General features: G+C 34.1%; 1 protein-coding gene and 1 long non-coding RNA gene across 6 annotated transcripts; one reads left to right on the top strand and one right to left on the bottom strand.

Annotated features, from left to right (window-relative positions):
* Positions 1-3107: 3107 nt before the first annotated feature.
* LOC103872788 lies at positions 3108-13896 on the bottom strand. 2 transcript variants are annotated; one of them, XR_004458773.1, is made up of 9 exons: positions 6035-13896; positions 5858-5939; positions 5478-5769; positions 5285-5394; positions 5159-5189; positions 4958-5070; positions 4767-4855; positions 4535-4696; positions 3108-3377 (listed from the first exon to the last, which is right to left on the bottom strand). It is a non-coding gene; the product is annotated as an uncharacterized LOC103872788 (long non-coding RNA). The 2 variants fall into 2 exon arrangements; XR_004458772.1 differs by having other exon boundaries at positions 3119-4696.
* A 391-nt stretch (positions 13897-14287) lies between these two features.
* LOC103872787 (filament-like plant protein 4) lies at positions 14288-18759 on the top strand. 4 transcript variants are annotated; one of them, XM_009151223.3, is made up of 7 exons: positions 14396-14656; positions 14870-14924; positions 15322-15402; positions 15495-15714; positions 15799-17935; positions 18012-18069; positions 18152-18737. In XM_009151223.3, exons 3-7 carry the CDS (start codon positions 15322-15324, stop codon positions 18500-18502), a joined length of 2847 nt encoding a protein of 948 aa, XP_009149471.1. In that variant the 5' UTR covers positions 14396-14656; positions 14870-14924; the 3' UTR covers positions 18503-18737. The 4 variants fall into 4 exon arrangements, with proteins under 4 accessions (XP_009149472.1, XP_009149470.1, XP_009149471.1 ...); XM_009151224.3 differs by lacking the exon at positions 14870-14924 and having other exon boundaries at positions 14288-14539; XM_009151222.3 differs by lacking the exon at positions 14870-14924 and having other exon boundaries at positions 14390-14656.
* Positions 18760-18854: the final 95 nt, after the last annotated feature.

The following is an 18854-nucleotide window of genomic DNA, read 5'->3' as shown; positions in this document are numbered from 1 at the left end:
CTCTTCTATTTTATCATGTTCCATTCCATTTGATGATTACTAAAGAGTGTTTTATTTTGTTAAGAAATATAGTTTTTGAACAAGTAAATATCGTGCTATGATCTAGATTGTGTAGTTTAATATTACATAATATAATTTAATTTTACATAATATATGTAATTTTTTAGACTTTGATATTTGGGTTTAGGATTTATATTTGGGTTTAGGGTTTATATTTTGGTTTAGGGTTTAGTGAATATAATTTAGGGTTTAGTATTTAGAAGGTGAGGGGATATGGTTGGGGGATCAGCATTAACTTCTTCCATGAAATCATAGATATTTCATCATTTTGTTCCATTCGGGTTTAGTTTATGAAAGATTGAGGTTGACATTGGATTAGGGTTTATATTTCCGTGTAGGGTTTATATTTAGGGTTTAGGGATTAAAGTTTAGGGTATAGTTGGGTACAGTTGGGTCACATTAACCTTTTCCATGAAATCATAGATATTTCATAATTTCACCAATATATACCATGCTATTTATTTTGTTACATTCTATTTGGGTTTATGGTTTATATTTGAGTTTAGGGATTAGTGAATATAGTTTATGGTTAATTATTTAAAAGATGAGGAGGTATAGTTGGGATCAACATCAACTTCTTCTACGAAATTATAGACATTTCATAATTTTACCAATATATACCATATTATTTATTTTGTTTCATTCTATTTGGGTTTAGAATTTATATTTGGGTTTAGAATTTATATTTGGGTTTAGAGTTATGTATTTGAGTTTAGGGTTTATTGATTAAGGTTTAGGGTTTAGTATTAAGGGGTTGGGGTGGGATTTGGATAATGTTTAGTATATATGGGTTAGATTTGGGATAATGTTTAGTATTAGAGTATGTGAGTGAGGTTAGAAATCTGTTTTATTTCGGTGACGTGGAATAGAACACTGAAAACATATGTATGTGGTCATAAATATGTGACGTGGTTCCTTATATTCACTCAGATGTGATTTAAATATTAGCCATACCTCAATTTGTTTACGTCATCTAACTTTCTATCTTTCACCGGTTACTTGCACCAACCAAGGGTATTACCGGATCAAATGGACCTTAAATGTTAGTTACCCAATTACGTCAAAATCAATGCCATTCTCTTAATTTCACTTCAAATTTTAGCTATTTGGCTAATTGACCCAAACAAGAATTCCATACAATTTAAAAAAATCCACACAATGGTTAATACATACAGAAATTAGGATTTGTATACATAACTACCAACGAAATTAAGTTTATAACCATTGCAAATGTTTTACTATGATATTCTGTGTATATTATGTATTAATTATCTTTTTACCATTTACCATAGGCACCATCCATTTCCTTTTTTTTCTCTGTTTATAATAACTAGAGCTTCTTACCGCGCTACGCGCGGTTAATACTTCTAAGTTGTTTTGTTTAAGTTTGTATTTTTTGTAAATTTTTATTTGTTAGATAATTTTCATTATTTATATATTTTTCTAAACATTTGAAGTATGATTTTTTTAAAAAAAATTAATTTGTACCATATTTTGATATTATACAATATATTTATAATTCATGAAACTTAGAAATGAGAATAATAAAATTATCTGATGTTATTTTCTTGCTCTCAGTTTTTAACTTTATGTGGTATTACGTTTTTTTGTATTTTAATTTTCATTAATTATCATTTGAAGCTTTAAATATTATGGGATCGTTAAAGTTAAATCTTGTTAATAATATTATGGCATGTATTAATTTTCATGTATTATTTCGATTAGTTTTATAATATATTATATATATTTAGTAAATGTGTTTTTTTAATCTCTATAAATTTTAATATTAACGTTTCCTACCAACCGCTTTCTGATGTTCAATAATTTTGTGTATATAGTTAGTTATTGAAATTTGGACTTATGATAAAATCAAATTTCCTTCATTTTTGGTTTGTTCCTTGTATGATATGTATTTTCCATTCATATGTTCTCAGTCATTTTTTCTATATGTTTAATTATATTAAGTTCTTAGTTTTTGCTGTCTTCAGATCTTTTTCCTGTTTATATGTTTTCTTTCTCTAGTCCTTTTTATATGTTCAGTTATATACTTAGTGTTTAGTTATTGTTGTTTTCATTTTAGTTCTATGACTGATATGATTTTTAAATTGATATTATTTTAAATATTTTTTTTAAAAAAGGTTCATCTCTTTCTAGGTACGTAAATTGATTTTAGTTGTATCATGTTGATATTGATTTTTTTAGGACTCATCTTGTTCTGTTAGTTGAAATAATTACATGATTTCCAAAAAAAATGCCTTTCAACTTTTTTCATAGGATTTATATTTTTTCGTAACTTAATTAAATATTTTATTTTTAATAATTAAAAATTGACATCGATATTGAGATTTCTTGATTTTTTTGCTAGTGATTTTATATTGATTTAAATATTACACTGACAAAAAATCGAAGATATTTTCAAAGTTTTTTTACTTTTAAATAATTTGTTATATTTAATTTCTAAATATGGGTCTAAATATCTATTTTAATGGCTGCATAGAAAATTAATTATTTTCTGTGAAACTAAAAGACATTAAAACTTTTGGTGCACCAAATTAACAATCAATCCTTTGTTTTTTCCCACCTTAGAGAAAGTGAAGAGGAACTCTCACAGTTAATGATATAAATATGTGACTTTAGCAATTAGAACTACATTTTCGAGAACATGTGTATAAACGTTAACATTTTTTGCTTGTGAAAACTATCGAAGATTGTAGAAGTACTGAAGTAGTAGTTGTGTGGAGAAAAGAGGGATCAACATGAACCCAACCTTTCCAATTGTCATCTTCCCCACAAAAGAGAGCATGAAATCGCTACATTAACAGCTTAGGACAATATTACCAAAATCTATGCAAGCATTCAACTGGAAAGAAAATTTTAATTGTTTTACAACGCCTATGAAAATGGACAACGCCTAGATGGTTTTTAAAACCTCCTTGTGCGCCAGACCTGGGTGAAAAAAAATCCAAACGAATCTAGTCATTGTTTTATCATCATTCATTAGAAATATATATGAATTCTCAACGACAAAAGAGAGAGAGAAGGGAACCAAAAAAACACATAGCTTAGGTTATCTTATATATCTTAAAACCAAAAACTTAAAATGGTCAAATGCATCAAGTAGAAAAAAAAATCTTATAGTTCTAGTAAAATATGGATCATAAGTCGCCATACTCTAGGAAAAGACATCTAACCTTGTTAGGATATACAACCTCCTACTGTAGGGCAACAGTTTCTGATCTCTAACACACCTATTATCTCCATTCCAGTACATGGAGAACAATGCTTTCTCACCAAGTTCACCAACAGTATTCCGGTTCCTTGATCAGAAACATCGATTGGATAAAAGGACTCTAAAGGTTCAACATGTTAAAATTTATTTGAAATTCTAAACACTGCAGATAACAACGATGGTATCTCATATACAGTGTCGGTCCGAGGTCTTATGGCGCCTAAAGCGAACGAACAAAATAATACCCTTTAAAAACTTTTTTTTTTACTTTAGCTTTCTAAACCAAAAAAAAAATTAATTTTTCATGATTTAGAAATTTCTTCAAAAAAACTTATACATTGATCTAAAAGAAAAATAATAATTTTACAACTTACTTTGTATAAAAATGTTACTTTAAAAAAAATTATGTTACTTGAGAATGTGATTGGTTTTAGATTATACTAATTCATCTTACAGCAATTTAGCTGAGTTATTATTTTCTTTCTAATAACACTCTCTAAAAATGATTAAAATGAAAATAATGTTATAATTATTTAAAATAAAAATACTTAATTCTGGTAAATATAACACAAGAGAACATCATCTTGAAATTGGTTTAGTTTGTAAACTTAATGAATCTTTCAAACTGTCAAAGTTCCATGAGAGAGTATCTGAATCCAAAAATAAATATCATCTTTATTCTTAGTTTTTAAAGATACAAAAAATAATTAAGTGAAAAAGAAGATAACTAGTAGAAGAAAAAAACATGAGTTTAGAAAAGGAAATAAGATTTTTTTAGTTGATTTGTTTTATTTTATAATGACTACTATATATGATCTTATTATATAATTATATAAACATGGAAACTAAGATTATCAATAAAGAAATCTAAATCTGTCAGATTTAAGTTATTGTCAAAAAGAAAAAAAAAAAAAAAGAAGAATCAAGGCTCTAACTGTTGACGGACGCAGGAAGGAAATATGAACAAAACTTAACCACTGGGCTAGTGAGACATATTTGTTCAATATCTGGTGCCCCTAAAATATATCCAAATATTGGCGCCTAAAGCCCTGGCTTTATGGGCTTTAGCCCAGGGCCGGCTCTGCTCATATAGCCCAACTCTTAACAGGTACACCAACTCTCTGCTCCTCTAACTTATATAGAGTAGAAGACACATAAGCTTCTGAAAGAGTTTCAGTTGACTGTTTATTCTATTTATTTTCAGTAACAACTTGTGGTATAGAGCCTTCACTGCATTCTGCATACCTGTTTTTGATGACGTTGCTGGTCTTCTTGTTGTTGTATTGGAAAGTTCGGTGAAAGAGACAATGTCGTTGAGAGAGAGGGAAAGAGGGCACGTGTATGACCCTGGTGTGGCCTGTGGTGTTTATGATTTATGGTGCTTAGGTCAGAACTCATGATCACATCCTGTTATGTCACTTACACACAATCAATTCAGTGTTCTAGAAAGCTCGGTAATGAAGAATTGATACATTACCAGAAGCTACGGTGCATGTTCTTTCCAAAAAGATAGAGAAAGATTCATGACATGGAGTTAGACAATCATTTTCTCGCCGGCCGCACACTCTGAAACCCACAAATGAACGAAAAAAAGTCAGACGTTAGATTTTCTTTGATCATATTAGATAAAAGGTTTCTTTACAGAGCAATCTTGATAATGCTCATTACAGGAAGGCAGAGGAAAAGGATAAGGGCTTTTTGGTGGCTGATCCTTGGTCGGGTTCGAGATTTCCTCGAGCCAGTTCTGGTGCCATGAGCGAGCAACCATCAATGGCGTCCATCTAAAACCAATAAAATCGAACGAATGCGGTATTGTACCAAACTTCTTTTATTGGGTTTTGCAAGCAAATAAACAGAGAGAAAATCTACCTGTTGAAGTTTACAGCAAACAAAGAGGAACCTAGCATATCAAAGGCCGATAAAAACAATTTTTAAATGAATTCATATCTGAGTTTTAAACAATGCTCTGTTTCCTGAGCCGAAGTTATCATGTACCTTACCCATCGTTGCTCCAACCGAGCCGTTGCTCCAACCGAACCGTAGTTCCGCCTGAAGTCACACATACGATCCTCCTCCCTTCTGAAATTTGTAAGATCTTCAAAATCCTTTTCATTACATGGAGAAGAACAATGTAAAACGGATAAAGCAAGCAGCTTTTAGCTAAAAAAACATGATAGGCAAAACTTACTTTTATAGAATTGTCCATGGAACCAGAAAAATTGAAGAAGAAAAAGTAACATGAGAAAGAATCTCATCTTGGATATTTAGATGCTCTCATGATAATCCAATTAGTCACGAACTTATATTCAAAAAATTGTAAACTCACGGTGCAATATGTATTGAACCTGCATATCAGTATACTCATGTATCAATAAAATATGTCAGGGAGTAATTGATTTCCTAGAAGTTAGACAGTCTGAAGCGATAAGCATTCCCTGATATAATAAAGGACTCCTCCTAAGGATGGTGATGAATTGTGCCTGGAATCAGCCAACGCATGAAAGAACATCAATATTTTCTGGCAAACAATGGAAGATGCATACTGATCAAAATCAAGGAAAGACTCACCTTTGAAACCTCAAACTCGTGAATTTTGTTGTCGATCACGCCTTGTGTCTAGGCACAGCCGTACAACCAACGATCCTTTTTTCTGATAACAATTAATTTGAGGATTAGAGAAGAAGAACGAACTTTGTGTTTTGATTTGAGGATGATATTTTCCCGACCAAGAACATCAGACGTTACCGGTGACTTCCTTGAATGGATGCAACTTATGACAACATATGAAGAATATGGTTTACAAAGAAGGAGAAAGAAAGGGATGCGAAACGATTTCTTAAAGAAGGTATTGAAGAGCACAATTGATTGATGCAGATAAGTTTAGTAAATGAGATTGGATAGAGGAAATCGGAGAAGACGAAGTGGAATCATCACGTGTTTGGGTTTTTTTATGTTTCTGGGGCAGAGATGGAGAATAAGAAAAATAGTCTGGGCCTTTTAAATTAATATAGAGCCAAAACACGGTTTCTTTTTTTTTCTGTAAAAATAGTGATGACGTGGCAAAATGGATGATTGTTATTAGTTGATTTTTTATGCTGATGTGGACACTCTCCCTATTGAGCATATCTCCCTTTTAGTATTGGTAGATATTCGATCCATTTTTCGATCATTTCATTTTCTTCTGCCTCAATCACTTATATTTATAACATCATCATCTCCGTTCTGGATTGTTTCATTTTTCGCCACCATCGCTGTTTCCGCCATTGTCGCCATCGTTTTCACCGTTTTCTTTTCCACTACGCTGTTGTCAATTGTTTTATTCTTCGCCACCATCATCGTTTTCACCATTGTCGCCACAGTGTCCACCATATTCTCTTCAACCACCTCCACCATTTGTGATCTTTTTCCACCATTTTTTTTCTTTTCCATCTTATGTAGTGGTTTATTCTTCTCATGAACTATAGCAACTTAACTGGCAACGAACAATCACATCCGGAAAAAAAAACTCATCTATATTTTTACCAAATTATCACAAATACAATTTGTGACTATATTCTTAGTTATTCTTTTACTTTGTACATTTCACAAAATCACCCTAATACTTAATAGTATCCATTCTATTAAAACACAAATATGACCAATTGATAAATGTTTGGTCTAATTATTTACAATCCACATTTTAACTAACAGTATTTAACATATGAATATATATCTATAAACGCGTTTATAATACGATCGTAACTGCCACTTTACTTGCAACTATGCAGGATCCACTTCTCTCTATAAGTAAAAACTGTCAGATTAACTTTAACGTGAGTGAGCACGATTACATATAACAACTTGCATTGGTAATGGGTATGATGATACAAATTTGCCTAGGTTTAATGACTGAAAATATACCCGCCCTTTTTAGAATATAGTTATCTAATAAAGTATAATGACAAGAGAATGGCCCAAATCCACCACTTCAGGTTTATAAGAAAATATTACTTTGGGAGACACAATCTGAGTTGTGAATTACTCTAAAAGACACAATCTGAGTTGACACACTTTAATCTTGCAATTTTACCAAGATAACCTCCAACTAATAGGGATGTCGATTTCGTTAGCCTTTCCAACTAAACAAAACAAATCTGGTATTTTATTTTTTATTTGTAAAAAAAAAAAAAAAATTTATCTAATAATCTTTATCTATTCAAATCCCTAAGTCGACAAAAGTTCAAAAAGAGAACCCTTAACCCCTTTATCCCTTCTGCCTCGATCTTCTTGATCTGGAAATCGAATTCCAACACCAGATGTTAGAGAAATTGAACCTTAATCTAGATCCAAAATCGTCCATAATCCCCTAATTCCTTTCGTTCTCGAACTCTATTCTCTCCACCGCCAACTGTACTTTTTCGCCGCCGTTGTTTCCCAAACAATCTTCTACATGGAATCCATTTTCCCAATTCTTGTCCACAATCACTAACCCTAATCTCTCGCTGTCTTTCTTCTCCCCGGTCAAGAGGTAGAATCACAATCACTACACAAATCTCTCTTTCTCTGATTTCTCTCCTCTGTAACAGAATCTCTGTCGTGGCGTCTTTGGTGAAGCCTCGGAGCCGTCACTTTGTTCAAGCTCTTTGTCTCCACCTCCAGCTTTTGCTCGATCTGAGACTGCTCCGCCGGATTAGCCTCTTCAGCTCTTCATCCTCAACCATTGGTGAGTCACACCATGAATCCAGAAACTCCAATCCAATCTCAATCGTGACTCTCTTTTCCTAGTTTCATATGAAAAGTTAGTTTCTTATCTAATTGTGGTGGTGGATACCGTGGTGGTGCATGTGGATACGAAGGTAGAAGATGTGAGGAGGAGGTGGTTGTGGATGTCGTGATGGTGGATGTTATGGTGGTGGATGTGGATACCGAGGTAGAAGACGCGAGGATGAGGAGGTGGTGGTGAATTCCGTGGCTGTGGATGTTGTGGTGGTGGATGTGGACACGGAGGTGGAAGATGTGAGGAGGAGGAAGTGGTGGTGGATGTCGTGGTGGTGGATATTGTGGTGGTGGATGTGGATCCGGAGGTGGAAGACGTGAGGAGGAGGAAATAGTGGTGGATGTCGTGTTGGTGGATGTGGATACAGAGGCGAAAGACGTGAGGAGAAGAAGGTGACGGAGGATATAGTGGCAGTGAAAACAAAAATTGATAATACAAGAAGTGAAAAAATTAGTTTATATAGTATGTCCACAATTCTACCAACAACTTAATTTTCAACTTTTAAATTTTCTTATCTGTAAACTGATCCAACAACCCAGATTTTTTTCACATTAATTCATACACTTTTAAAAATTTTAAATGAATATTATATTTATTGTAAAAGTCCACTAACTAAATTAATTTTAGTTTGCTTTCTTAAAAACAACATTTTTCTCTTTGCACAAAATAAGGTTATTTTCGTCTCAAAAGAATGTAATAGTACAAAAAAAGTGTGTCAAAAACACAATGTGTCTTTATAGGTAAAGAGAAGATACAATTTATCTTTAAACGTAAGTCTCTTGGTTTATAAGAGCATGATTAACCCATATCTTTTAATCGGGATTATTAACTTATAATTTAACATTTGTTTTTTTTTACATTTTTCGACTAAGAAACAGATTCTTATATCTCTTATTTAAGCAACGGTTCTTAACTTTTCTTAATTAAAATTTAAGAAAAGCTAAAAACCATCTTTTAACCGAAGTTAAGAACTTCAGTTAAAAGATTTGGGTTAATGATGGTCTAACCTCGTGTCGACGGGTCCTATTCCTCTACTTTTATTTTCGTCATCTACCAAAACTTTGTTTTAACACAAAAAGTTAATAAGAATAGATTTTTTTGTCAACGTTATAAAAATAGTTTAGATGGAATAAATAGAAAGGAATAACGTAACATTTTATCAAGAAAAAATAAATAACAGAACATATAAAGAATGGTATCGGGAATGTAAACGTGTCATAAAATTTGGAAAGAATAATATTTACACACACTCTTTTCTGCCTCTTCACTGTAATTTTGTGAGCATGCTCTGTAAATAAATATGAAGGCAGAAAAAGAAAAAACAGGTCATCACGATGATAATGATTGCCAACAGAGGATGCAAAAGATCAAAATGAAAGTTGGATCATGTGACTTTTACAGAACAGAATCCTAAGGAATGTGATCTAATAAATAAAATAAAAATTTAATACATTTTTGATGATGATGTTGGTAATAATAAAAGATAATGCGTAAATGATTTTCTCAAGTAGATTTTCTTTCCTACAAAAAAATAAGTGGAGTAAAGCTGTCTCGTGCGCTGGTGGTGTTTGGGGACCCATCTTCGTTGAAATATAACAACAAATTAATTTACCCGTGTCTTTAGAATGTTAAAATTTAAAAATCAATTTTATCGACATAAAAATTATAACGTACGAACAAAGCAAAGGCTGGAAAATAAAATTGGGTCTATTTCGAGGTGGAAAATCATTCTCTTGTAATCATCGCTCGTCCACTACCGCCAGATCTTCACTCTTTATATTTGCTTAGTGTCATGTATTACTAATTAGAGTAAAGTTACTAACTAATCAATTTTTCAAAGTTTAAATTTATTTATTTTGTATATTTATCATATATCTCGTATTTTATTTATTAATTTGTTTATAAATTAAATATTGTGGACAGAAATTTGGTTATTCCCAAAATCCGTATTAGGTCATTTATTTTTGCCTGTCAACAAAACTTTATGTATTATTTCATTTGGCATGTTTATATTTTTTCACAATTATAGTGAATGCATGAGTATTCGATTTCTTATATATGTATTTAAAGCTCTGAATAAATTCAACGTGCAGGAAAACTTCACATGGCATACACTGTAAATATATCTACGTGGCTGGCATGTGCTTCTAACTTGAAGTTCTCTTTTTCGTGTCCTTTTTCTTTGTCTTGGAATTTCATTCACATGAATATTTTGTTCACGTTTCTTAACGGAAACATATTACATTAATATACATCAGACAGAATATAAATTGGAAGTGAATGTATATAATATGATAATTAATGTCCACACGGACAAGTAAGAGTTCGAGTTTTGTTTCAGACAAACTCTAAACTATTATTAAAACTAAATATCATAAAAAGTATTTGAGAATATACTTTCCATTAGAAAACCAAATAGATAGTTGTATTGCTTAATATATAATTATATATACATAAAATATGTATTTTATAAGTAGTTGATGTACATCTGTCTTCGCTTTAGCTGGTAAAGGAAGGTTTAATTTGTATTTTATTGTAGTTGGTAACAGTTACGAGTATTAGGTCAGTATCTATGTTTATCGGTTAAACCATTAAATAAAATTAAGAGAACAACCACCTAATATTTTTAAATCAAATAACCCATGTACTATTTTTATTAAATACTGTAGCAAAGTCCAGCTATTAGATTTGGAATAAAAATGATAATTAGCAGATCAAATTATTTATTGCCATCCAAATTGGTTTGATGGGCCGTCAGTCGTCACCGTACCAAATCAAGTAAATGGAACACTCCCTGATGAGGAGATTAATCCTATGTATAATGGCGTGACTGTGGAACTGATGGACATTATTCTACTTAAATAGATAATTAATGAGAAATCTATAGAATCACTATGATTAAAACATATACCAACTTTATTTTGGATCGATATACGTTGGTAATTAATATTTAAAGTTTTAAGTTCAGCGTGTTTAGGTTAGCGGTCAACATCTCAAGTTAAACAAAACAGTAGTTTTAATCTACTTTGTTGGTATACTGAGGTGTCTAATAAAGTTTATTAATAAGTTTTTGTTTCTCTCGTATATTTGTTTTGTGTGAAGTTTGTCGTTTGGTCGAAGAGGGCAATTCACTTAAGGCATTAAGTGTTTATAGCATAATAATATAATTATTGGGAGTTCTTAAGGTGGAGTTTTTAGCGAAATATAAGAATTCATCTCTTAATTTTTAATTAAAAAAACTAAGAACCGTCTCTTAAAACTTTTATTTAAGAGCTAATTTTAAGTTTTTTTAGTTAAAACTTAAGAGTCAGGTTCTTATATTCCGCTAAGAATTTTACTTTAAAAACCTTTCAATAATCATATGCTCTTAGGGCATCTCCAACCCTACTCTATTTTTCACTCTAAAATAGAGTTTTAGAGTAAAAATGCTCTAATGGTACTCTATTTTTCACTCTATAATAAAGTGAAAAATAGGTTTACTCTAAATATAAAGTAACTTATTTTTTTTTTATTCATCACTCTATTTTTTACTCTAAAATAGAATACCATTGGAGAAAACTTAAACTCTATTATAGAGTCACTCTATTTTAGAGTAAAAAATAGTGTAAACCATTGGAGATGGTCTTAGGTGAGTAAGTGTTACGAGTTTTTTCTTCGTGTGAATACGTTGTCGTTTTCGTTATACCACGTATCGAGGCTTTATTTAAATGGACCCCAGCCAGAGTCTCCCTCAATCAAATAAGACTAGATGGTTAAAAAGGTTAATTTATTATTATGATTATATACGAAGTTGGCCCGGACAGGTCCCACTCCAATTCAGTCATCCGATGTCGTTTTATGTGTATAACCAGACGGGTCATGACCCGACTCGGTACACAGACCAAACAGGCGGGCTGTGACCCGACCATGGATTGTATAGCCTGTTAGTATGTTTTCTTGTCTCCGAGTCTTATCGTTAATTATGAAATTTTACATGAAATTCATTATCAAGTATTATACCCATTTATTTTATCGTCTTGATAAGACAAATATTAAGCGATGTATGTCGTTTTTACTTCTCTGTAATTATTTTTTATTTCCTTACATAGGGATTGCCGAAAAATTACTATGATTACTGAAAGATAAAGCATACACGTAATGACCCAAGACAATGTAGACATATCACGTGATGAAAAGCGCGTTACGTGGTCTTTATATATTTGGACCCATGTCTAATTACTCTAACTATTCAATTTATCATTCATCAGTATAGCCACTAGAACGCGATTCAACACAGCTCATCATATTCCAAACTTGCTTAGAATCCATAACTTTTTACGCTTTTTAGATTTATATATTTTTATATAAATACTATACTTTTTTAAAAGCCTCTTTTTCTATTCGTCTTCGTGAAGTTATAACTAGTATAAAGAATCAGATTCAACAATATCGAACGAATTATATCCACTCTTGATTGTTGGTATAATAATTTATCTGTTGTTTCTGGTGAGTGAAGCTAAGAATCATAGATGAAGCAGATCATAACCGTCGGAGTGATTATAAGATCCACTGTACAGCGCATACTAGCTAGGGTGAGACCAAACCGGTAAGCGTGTGAAACGGGGCCACGGGTCTTCCTTGCTGTCAGCTGCTGTTTTGATTTCGACAATAGTTGGATGTTGACTTTATTTTTTTCTCTCGACGATTTTTTTTACTGAAACCATTTTAATTTCAAACGGCAATTATTAGTATTTATTTTAATTTAAAATCGATAAAATGTGTAGGTAGACAGTAGACATATTAGATTACATACCTAATGTACTTGATTATGATTGTTTTTATGTAAAGTCGAAGCTATTTGATCCTAAGAAAATGACCTCCTCTATACTTTATTTTTTCTCATGTCTCGTTCTTTACTGTAAGGAAATAATGTTTGCTTTTTTCTGTAAAGAAAATAAGTCGTTATATTTAGCTTTTCAATTTTCAATTAATTTTTTCCAATCTTTTTTAAAAGATTAAATTATTTTTTTGTTTCTTAACTTTAGGTCTGTGGAATTGCTTTTTTTTTTTTTTTGAAACACAACGGTCCGTGGAATTGCTATATACAGACTGGGGTGTACAAACTTTTGTTGGCTGGCTTGTCTCTAAACTTATGTAAATACAATTGCATGTAAGGACCATATCACTGAATGAATTTAACTATATTAAATAAATAGTTTCACGTCTACTTGGTTGTTCGTAGCATATGACAAACTCAAATTGTATTTATCCTTTTTTTCCAGCGAAAAGGTGGAAATTGATAGTGGATTGGATTCAATTCCTTATTTCGTTAAGGATAATTAAGCGGTGGGAATTCAAGCTAATATCTCTCTAGTCTGTTTATTATATTATGTCACCACTCTACGGTAGTCCGGTTTCCCGTATCTACTCCATCTAGTCACTTACCATAATTATTCTATCGTTTAGAAATCTATTTCAATCGTATAAACACATACAGGTTATATATACAACTAATCATTTTCGATGTAACCAGTCAACGTAATTAAAAGGAAAAACCAGTCAAAATTCTAGATGTAAATACAAATATGAAGAAACACATTGTTTTTTTTTGCTTATAAGAAAAGAAACAAATTGTAAGGGAAAACATACTTAATGGGCATTTATATATGTAAGTATATATATTCAATCTCAGTTTAATAAGGTGCATTATCAACAGTGATCGTCTGTGCTAAGTAATTTGTCACGTTTAAGTTGATTTATATAAAAAGAAAGAAAATATAACAGTACTGCATGCTTTGTACTGTGTATAAACAGTATGCTCATGTAGGATTATGATGCATGGTGCGGATTAAAACATTAGAATACAGAAACAATTATTTATGAAAATGATTTGAATCAAATGATATCCACTACATATACAATGTTTATAAGTGTTAAAACCAAACTGTGCACACACACAAACAAAGGTTGAGTTGAGTAATAAGTGTCACTATTATGTATAGTCTATTAGAGGTTTCGTGTATATAGAGACACCAAGACAAGAGAGACGCATTCAACATGGAAGTCTTAATAGATTCCAAAACGTCAAGGCTTAGGTTTATTTCCTGGTGTCTTCTATTAATGGGATTGACGAGCAAGGAACCACATGTGATACATGTCGTTGTTTGGCTATCATCGTGACAAGAAAACTTGACCAGGATATTAAGAAAATAGGCGAAGTGTTTAGTATTTTTATTTTTGTTTAGAAAACAAAAGGCATCTATATATAATAGGAATTTTAATTAAATTGAATTATTGGTGTCGTTTATTAAATATAGTTAAGAGTCGGAGAAAGAAAGAAAGAAGAGAAAGCGAAGGGTAGCTATCATGGGTGATTAGTTTAAAGGAGAGCCTCTGCTACGTTATAGGGGTTGAAGTGATAGAGAAGGCATACATACATAGATTACTTTCACCTTCAACATCACCGCTACTATCACCATAACCCACCACACTTCCTCTATCTCTCCAGAAACAGAGTAGATTCTCTGATTTTTTTTTCTTTCTTTTTTTTTCAATCTATTTGCCGAAATTGATGATTTAATAGCTCCTGAATTTGTTGGGAGATTCTTCTGTTTCAACTGCTGCATTTTCCGGTGAGATTGCTTTGCTTCGATTCAGCGTTTTTGTAACCTCCTCCTCCATCGGGAGCTATATTATTACGTAGTCTGCTCTGTTTCTTCTTCTTCTTCTTCTACGAACTAATTTTTTAAAAATATAGAGCGTCGGTGACTATTCGTTTTCAGATGTGACTGTAAAACGTCGGTGGTGATATGCTTTTTTTTTTGTTTGTTTAATGGTGCGGTTAGGAGATCTTCGGTGGTGCCATTTGTATTCGTTCTGGCGTTCGAATCCTGAATTCTAGTAATGGCCTTTTGTCTCGACATTCCACCTTGAAATCGTTTTTTGGAGCTATTCCCATTATTATTATTAGTTTCAACTTTCTAAGATTCCATTCCATTCCACCTCTTATTTACAAGTGTGTGTGTTCAACCTCTCATCGTAATCAGAATCATACTTGTTTCTCGATTTTTTTGTTTGTTTTCCGATCCTTCGTCTTCTTCGTTTGGATTTGAATTCTCAGTGAATTGCGAGATCGTTCGTAGTTTTTGTTTTGCTCTGGATCTCTAATTTTTTTACTTTCCTTTTTTGGAATTTTCTTTCTCGTTTGACTTGAGTACTTGTTCTGGAAACTTCATTGTTATTTTCCCTGATCCGTAATTGTATAATGACTGAGAATAATTGTTTTTTTTTTGTGTAGATGGATCGTAAGAGTTGGCCATGGAAGAAGAAATCCTCTGAGAAAGCTGCTACAGTCACCGAAGCTCTTGACCAACACCAGGTAAACTGAACTTCATCTCTCTCTCTCTCAGATTCGCCTTCCTTTTGATTCCGAGTTTCTTTCCTGATTATTAATTAATTTAAACAAAAAAGGAAAATGGGAAGAAGCCGAGCTACATCCAGATCTCATTTGATCAATACTCACATTTCAACGCTTTGAAAGACGAAGTTCACAAGTACGAAGGACAAGTTACAAACCTAGAAGATCAGATCAAGGATCTCGACTCCAAGTTATCCACCGCTAATGCAGAGATCGCAGCCAAGGAGGTTGTCGTCAAACAACACTCCAAAGTCGCTGAAGAAGCCGTCACAGGTATTATATGACGAAACGACGCAGTTTTGCATGTGTTTTATTTTTTTTTACTTCACCTCACCTTTTGATTAATTTACTTCACAGGCTGGGAGAAAGCTGAAGCAGAAGCTTCCGCTTTGAAAACGCATCTCGAAACCGTTACGCTCGCCAAGCTCACCGTTGAAGACAGAGCTGCGCATCTAGACGGCGCGCTCAAGGAGTGTATGAGACAGATAAGGAGTTTAAAAGAAGAGAACGAGCAGAAGCTGCAAGATGTTATCTCGACTAAAACCAACCAAATGGATAAGCTCAGAGACGAGTTCGAGTCCAAGATGGGCGAGTTCGAGCAAGAGCTGCTCCGTTCCGCAGCCGAGAACGACGCGCTCTCCAGGTCCTTGCAGGAGCGTTCTAACATGCTCATGAGGATACGCGAGGAGAAGTCTCAAGCGGAGGCCGAGATTGAGCATCTTAAAAACAATATAGAGTCTTGCGAGAGGGAGATCAACACTCTCAAGTACGAGACTCACGTGATCACCAAGGAGCTTGAGATCCGCAACGAGGAGAAGAACATGAGCATGAGGTCAGCTGACGCTGCGAACAAGCAGCATTTGGAAGGCGTCAAGAAGATTGCGAAGCTGGAAGCTGAGTGCCAGAGGCTAAGGACTCTTGTGAGGAAGAAGCTTCCAGGTCCTGCAGCGCTCGCGCAGATGAAAATGGAGGTTGAGAGTTTGGGGAGAGGAGAGTACGGAGATCACAGGCAAAGAAGGTCACCGGCTAGGCCGTCTAGTCCTCTCATGTCTCCGATGTCGCATCAGATGACAGAGTTCTCGCTCGACAAGTTTCACAAAGAGAACGATTTGCTGACGGAGAGGTTACTAGCCATGGAGGAAGAGACCAAGATGCTTAAAGAAGCGTTGGCGAAGCGTAACAGCGAGCTTCAAGTGTCGAGGAACCTCTGTGCTAAGACAGCAAACAGGCTTCAGACGTTGGAAGCTCAGGTGATGAGTAAGAGTAGTCCAACCAAGAGTGGCTTTGACATCTTCTCTCACCAACATGCTAGTAACCCTCCTAGTATGGCTTCAATGTCTGAGGACGGTAACGAAGATGCTAGATCTTTGATGTCTGAGCTCTCTCAAACAACTAAGGATAAAAACAGTGCGAAGATGAAGAAGACAGAGAGTGCTAACCAGTTGGAGCTTATGGACGATTTTCTAGAAATGGAGAAGCTAGCTTGTCTACCAAATAATGATTCTGAAGCTGAGGTTTCACCAGCGACGCAGCTGAAGAAAAGAATCTCCACTTTGCTTCAGTCTCTCCCCAAAGATGCTGCCTCTGAGAAGATTCTGGCTGAGGTACAATGTGCCATTGAAGATGCAGGTGGTGCTAAGCTGCTGCCTTCTGAATGTCATGAACCAGAAGAAAAGGATGTAGCCATGTCAACTGAGACCACTGAGAACACCGTTGAGGTAATAACACAAGAAGTATCTCATGCTCTTTCTCAGATATACCACTTTGTTTCCTACCTTTCGAAAGAAGCAGCGCAGTGTCAGGACACATTCTCCCAAAAGGTTCAAGAGTTCTCTGTCACATACGACGGAGTCTTGAGCAAGGAGAAGACTCTGGAGGACTTTCTGTTTGATCTCTCACGTGTTTTAGCCGAAGCTAGCGAGCTGAAAATCAATGTGTTGGGATATAACGCATCTGAAGTTGAGATTCACAGTCCAGATTGCATTGATAAAGTCGCTTTGCCGGAGAACAAAGCACTTCTTAGGAAAGATTCATCAGGTGAACATGGTTGTTCTCAGAGCTCTGACTCCGAGATTCCGGATGACTGCAACGGAACATCTGGCTATGACGCCAAGCTCTCAGCAGCAGCTTGTAAGTTTACATCTGAAGAGTTTGAAGGACTGAAACTCGAGAAAGAAAAAGCGGAGACCAACCTTGCAAGCTGTGAAGCTGATCTTGAAGCAACTAAGTCAAAACTTCAAGAAACAGAGCAGCTTCTTGCTGAGGTCAGATCAAGTTTGGAATCTGCTCAGAAGTCTAATGGCATGGCTGAGACTCAGCTCAAATGCATGGTGGAATCATATAGATCTCTTGAAACTAGATCAGCAGAGCTGGAAATTGAGTTGAGTTCACTTAAAGGCAAAATCGAAAACTTAGAAGATGAGCTTCATGAAGAAAAGGAGAATCACCGTGAGGCTTTAACCAAATGCCAAGAACTCGAGGAGCAATTACAAAGGTATGTTATAACTAAAACATTACTCTCTCTTCTTTCACCAGAAAGTCTCTAACTTTGCGTCTCTAACAAACTTCAGTGACAAGCAAAAGTGCCCGACTTGTTCAGTAACTGAAGCTGATCCTAAAACAAAACAGGTAACTTTCAGAAACAAACACACATATGTTTATCTAACTGAGACTGTGATTTTTAAATGTTGTGTTTATCGAATGTTTACAGGACAATGAGCTAGCAGCTGCTGCAGAGAAGCTACAAGAGTGTCAAGAGACTATACTGCTTCTCGGGAAGCAACTCAAATCCATGTGTCCTCCAACAGAACAGGTTGCTTCGTCCACAAGCCAAGAACAAACCGTAAACCAAGAAGAAGACAAGGAAGACGCAACTACAAATCCTCAAGAGTTCAGAGCGAGCTCGCCGTCAGAAACACCTTCGATGCCTACAATGAGATCTCCGGTAGGGTCAAAACATAGACACACCAAGTCAAACCCATTATCGTCGTCCTCGTCGGGACTTACCCCTGAGAAACACTCTAGAGGATTCAGCAGGTTCTTCTCCTCCAAACCAAAGTAAAATCAAAAGAAAAGAGAGAACATACTATAAATCTAACTATGTTTTATATCGTATCTATTGCAATATATATACAGTATTTTTACTATGTGGGAATGTTTTTCAACTTTAGTTTTTTTTTTCTTTTTCCTTTCCGTAATGACAACAGTTTGGTGTTGAATTCTACGGCGTGTAAATGTCAATCTACCCATCTCTTTGTATTGTTTTTATGTATAAGGTTTCCTGAAAATTACATTAATTTAAAAAATGGAATTCTCATTTTTGAAATCAAAATGGTCTTCATAGCCAGAGTAGTTCTCTCTCTCTCCGCCTCCCCTACCTTCTCTCAAAGCTCCATCGACATAAAGCTTTCTTC

Source organism: Brassica rapa, chromosome A06 (assembly GCF_000309985.2).
Source record: "Brassica rapa cultivar Chiifu-401-42 chromosome A06, CAAS_Brap_v3.01, whole genome shotgun sequence".
Classification (NCBI taxonomy): domain Eukaryota; kingdom Viridiplantae; phylum Streptophyta; class Magnoliopsida; order Brassicales; family Brassicaceae; genus Brassica; species Brassica rapa.
Note: the sequence above shows the minus strand (reverse complement) of the source record. Positions and strands in the feature narration are given on the sequence as shown.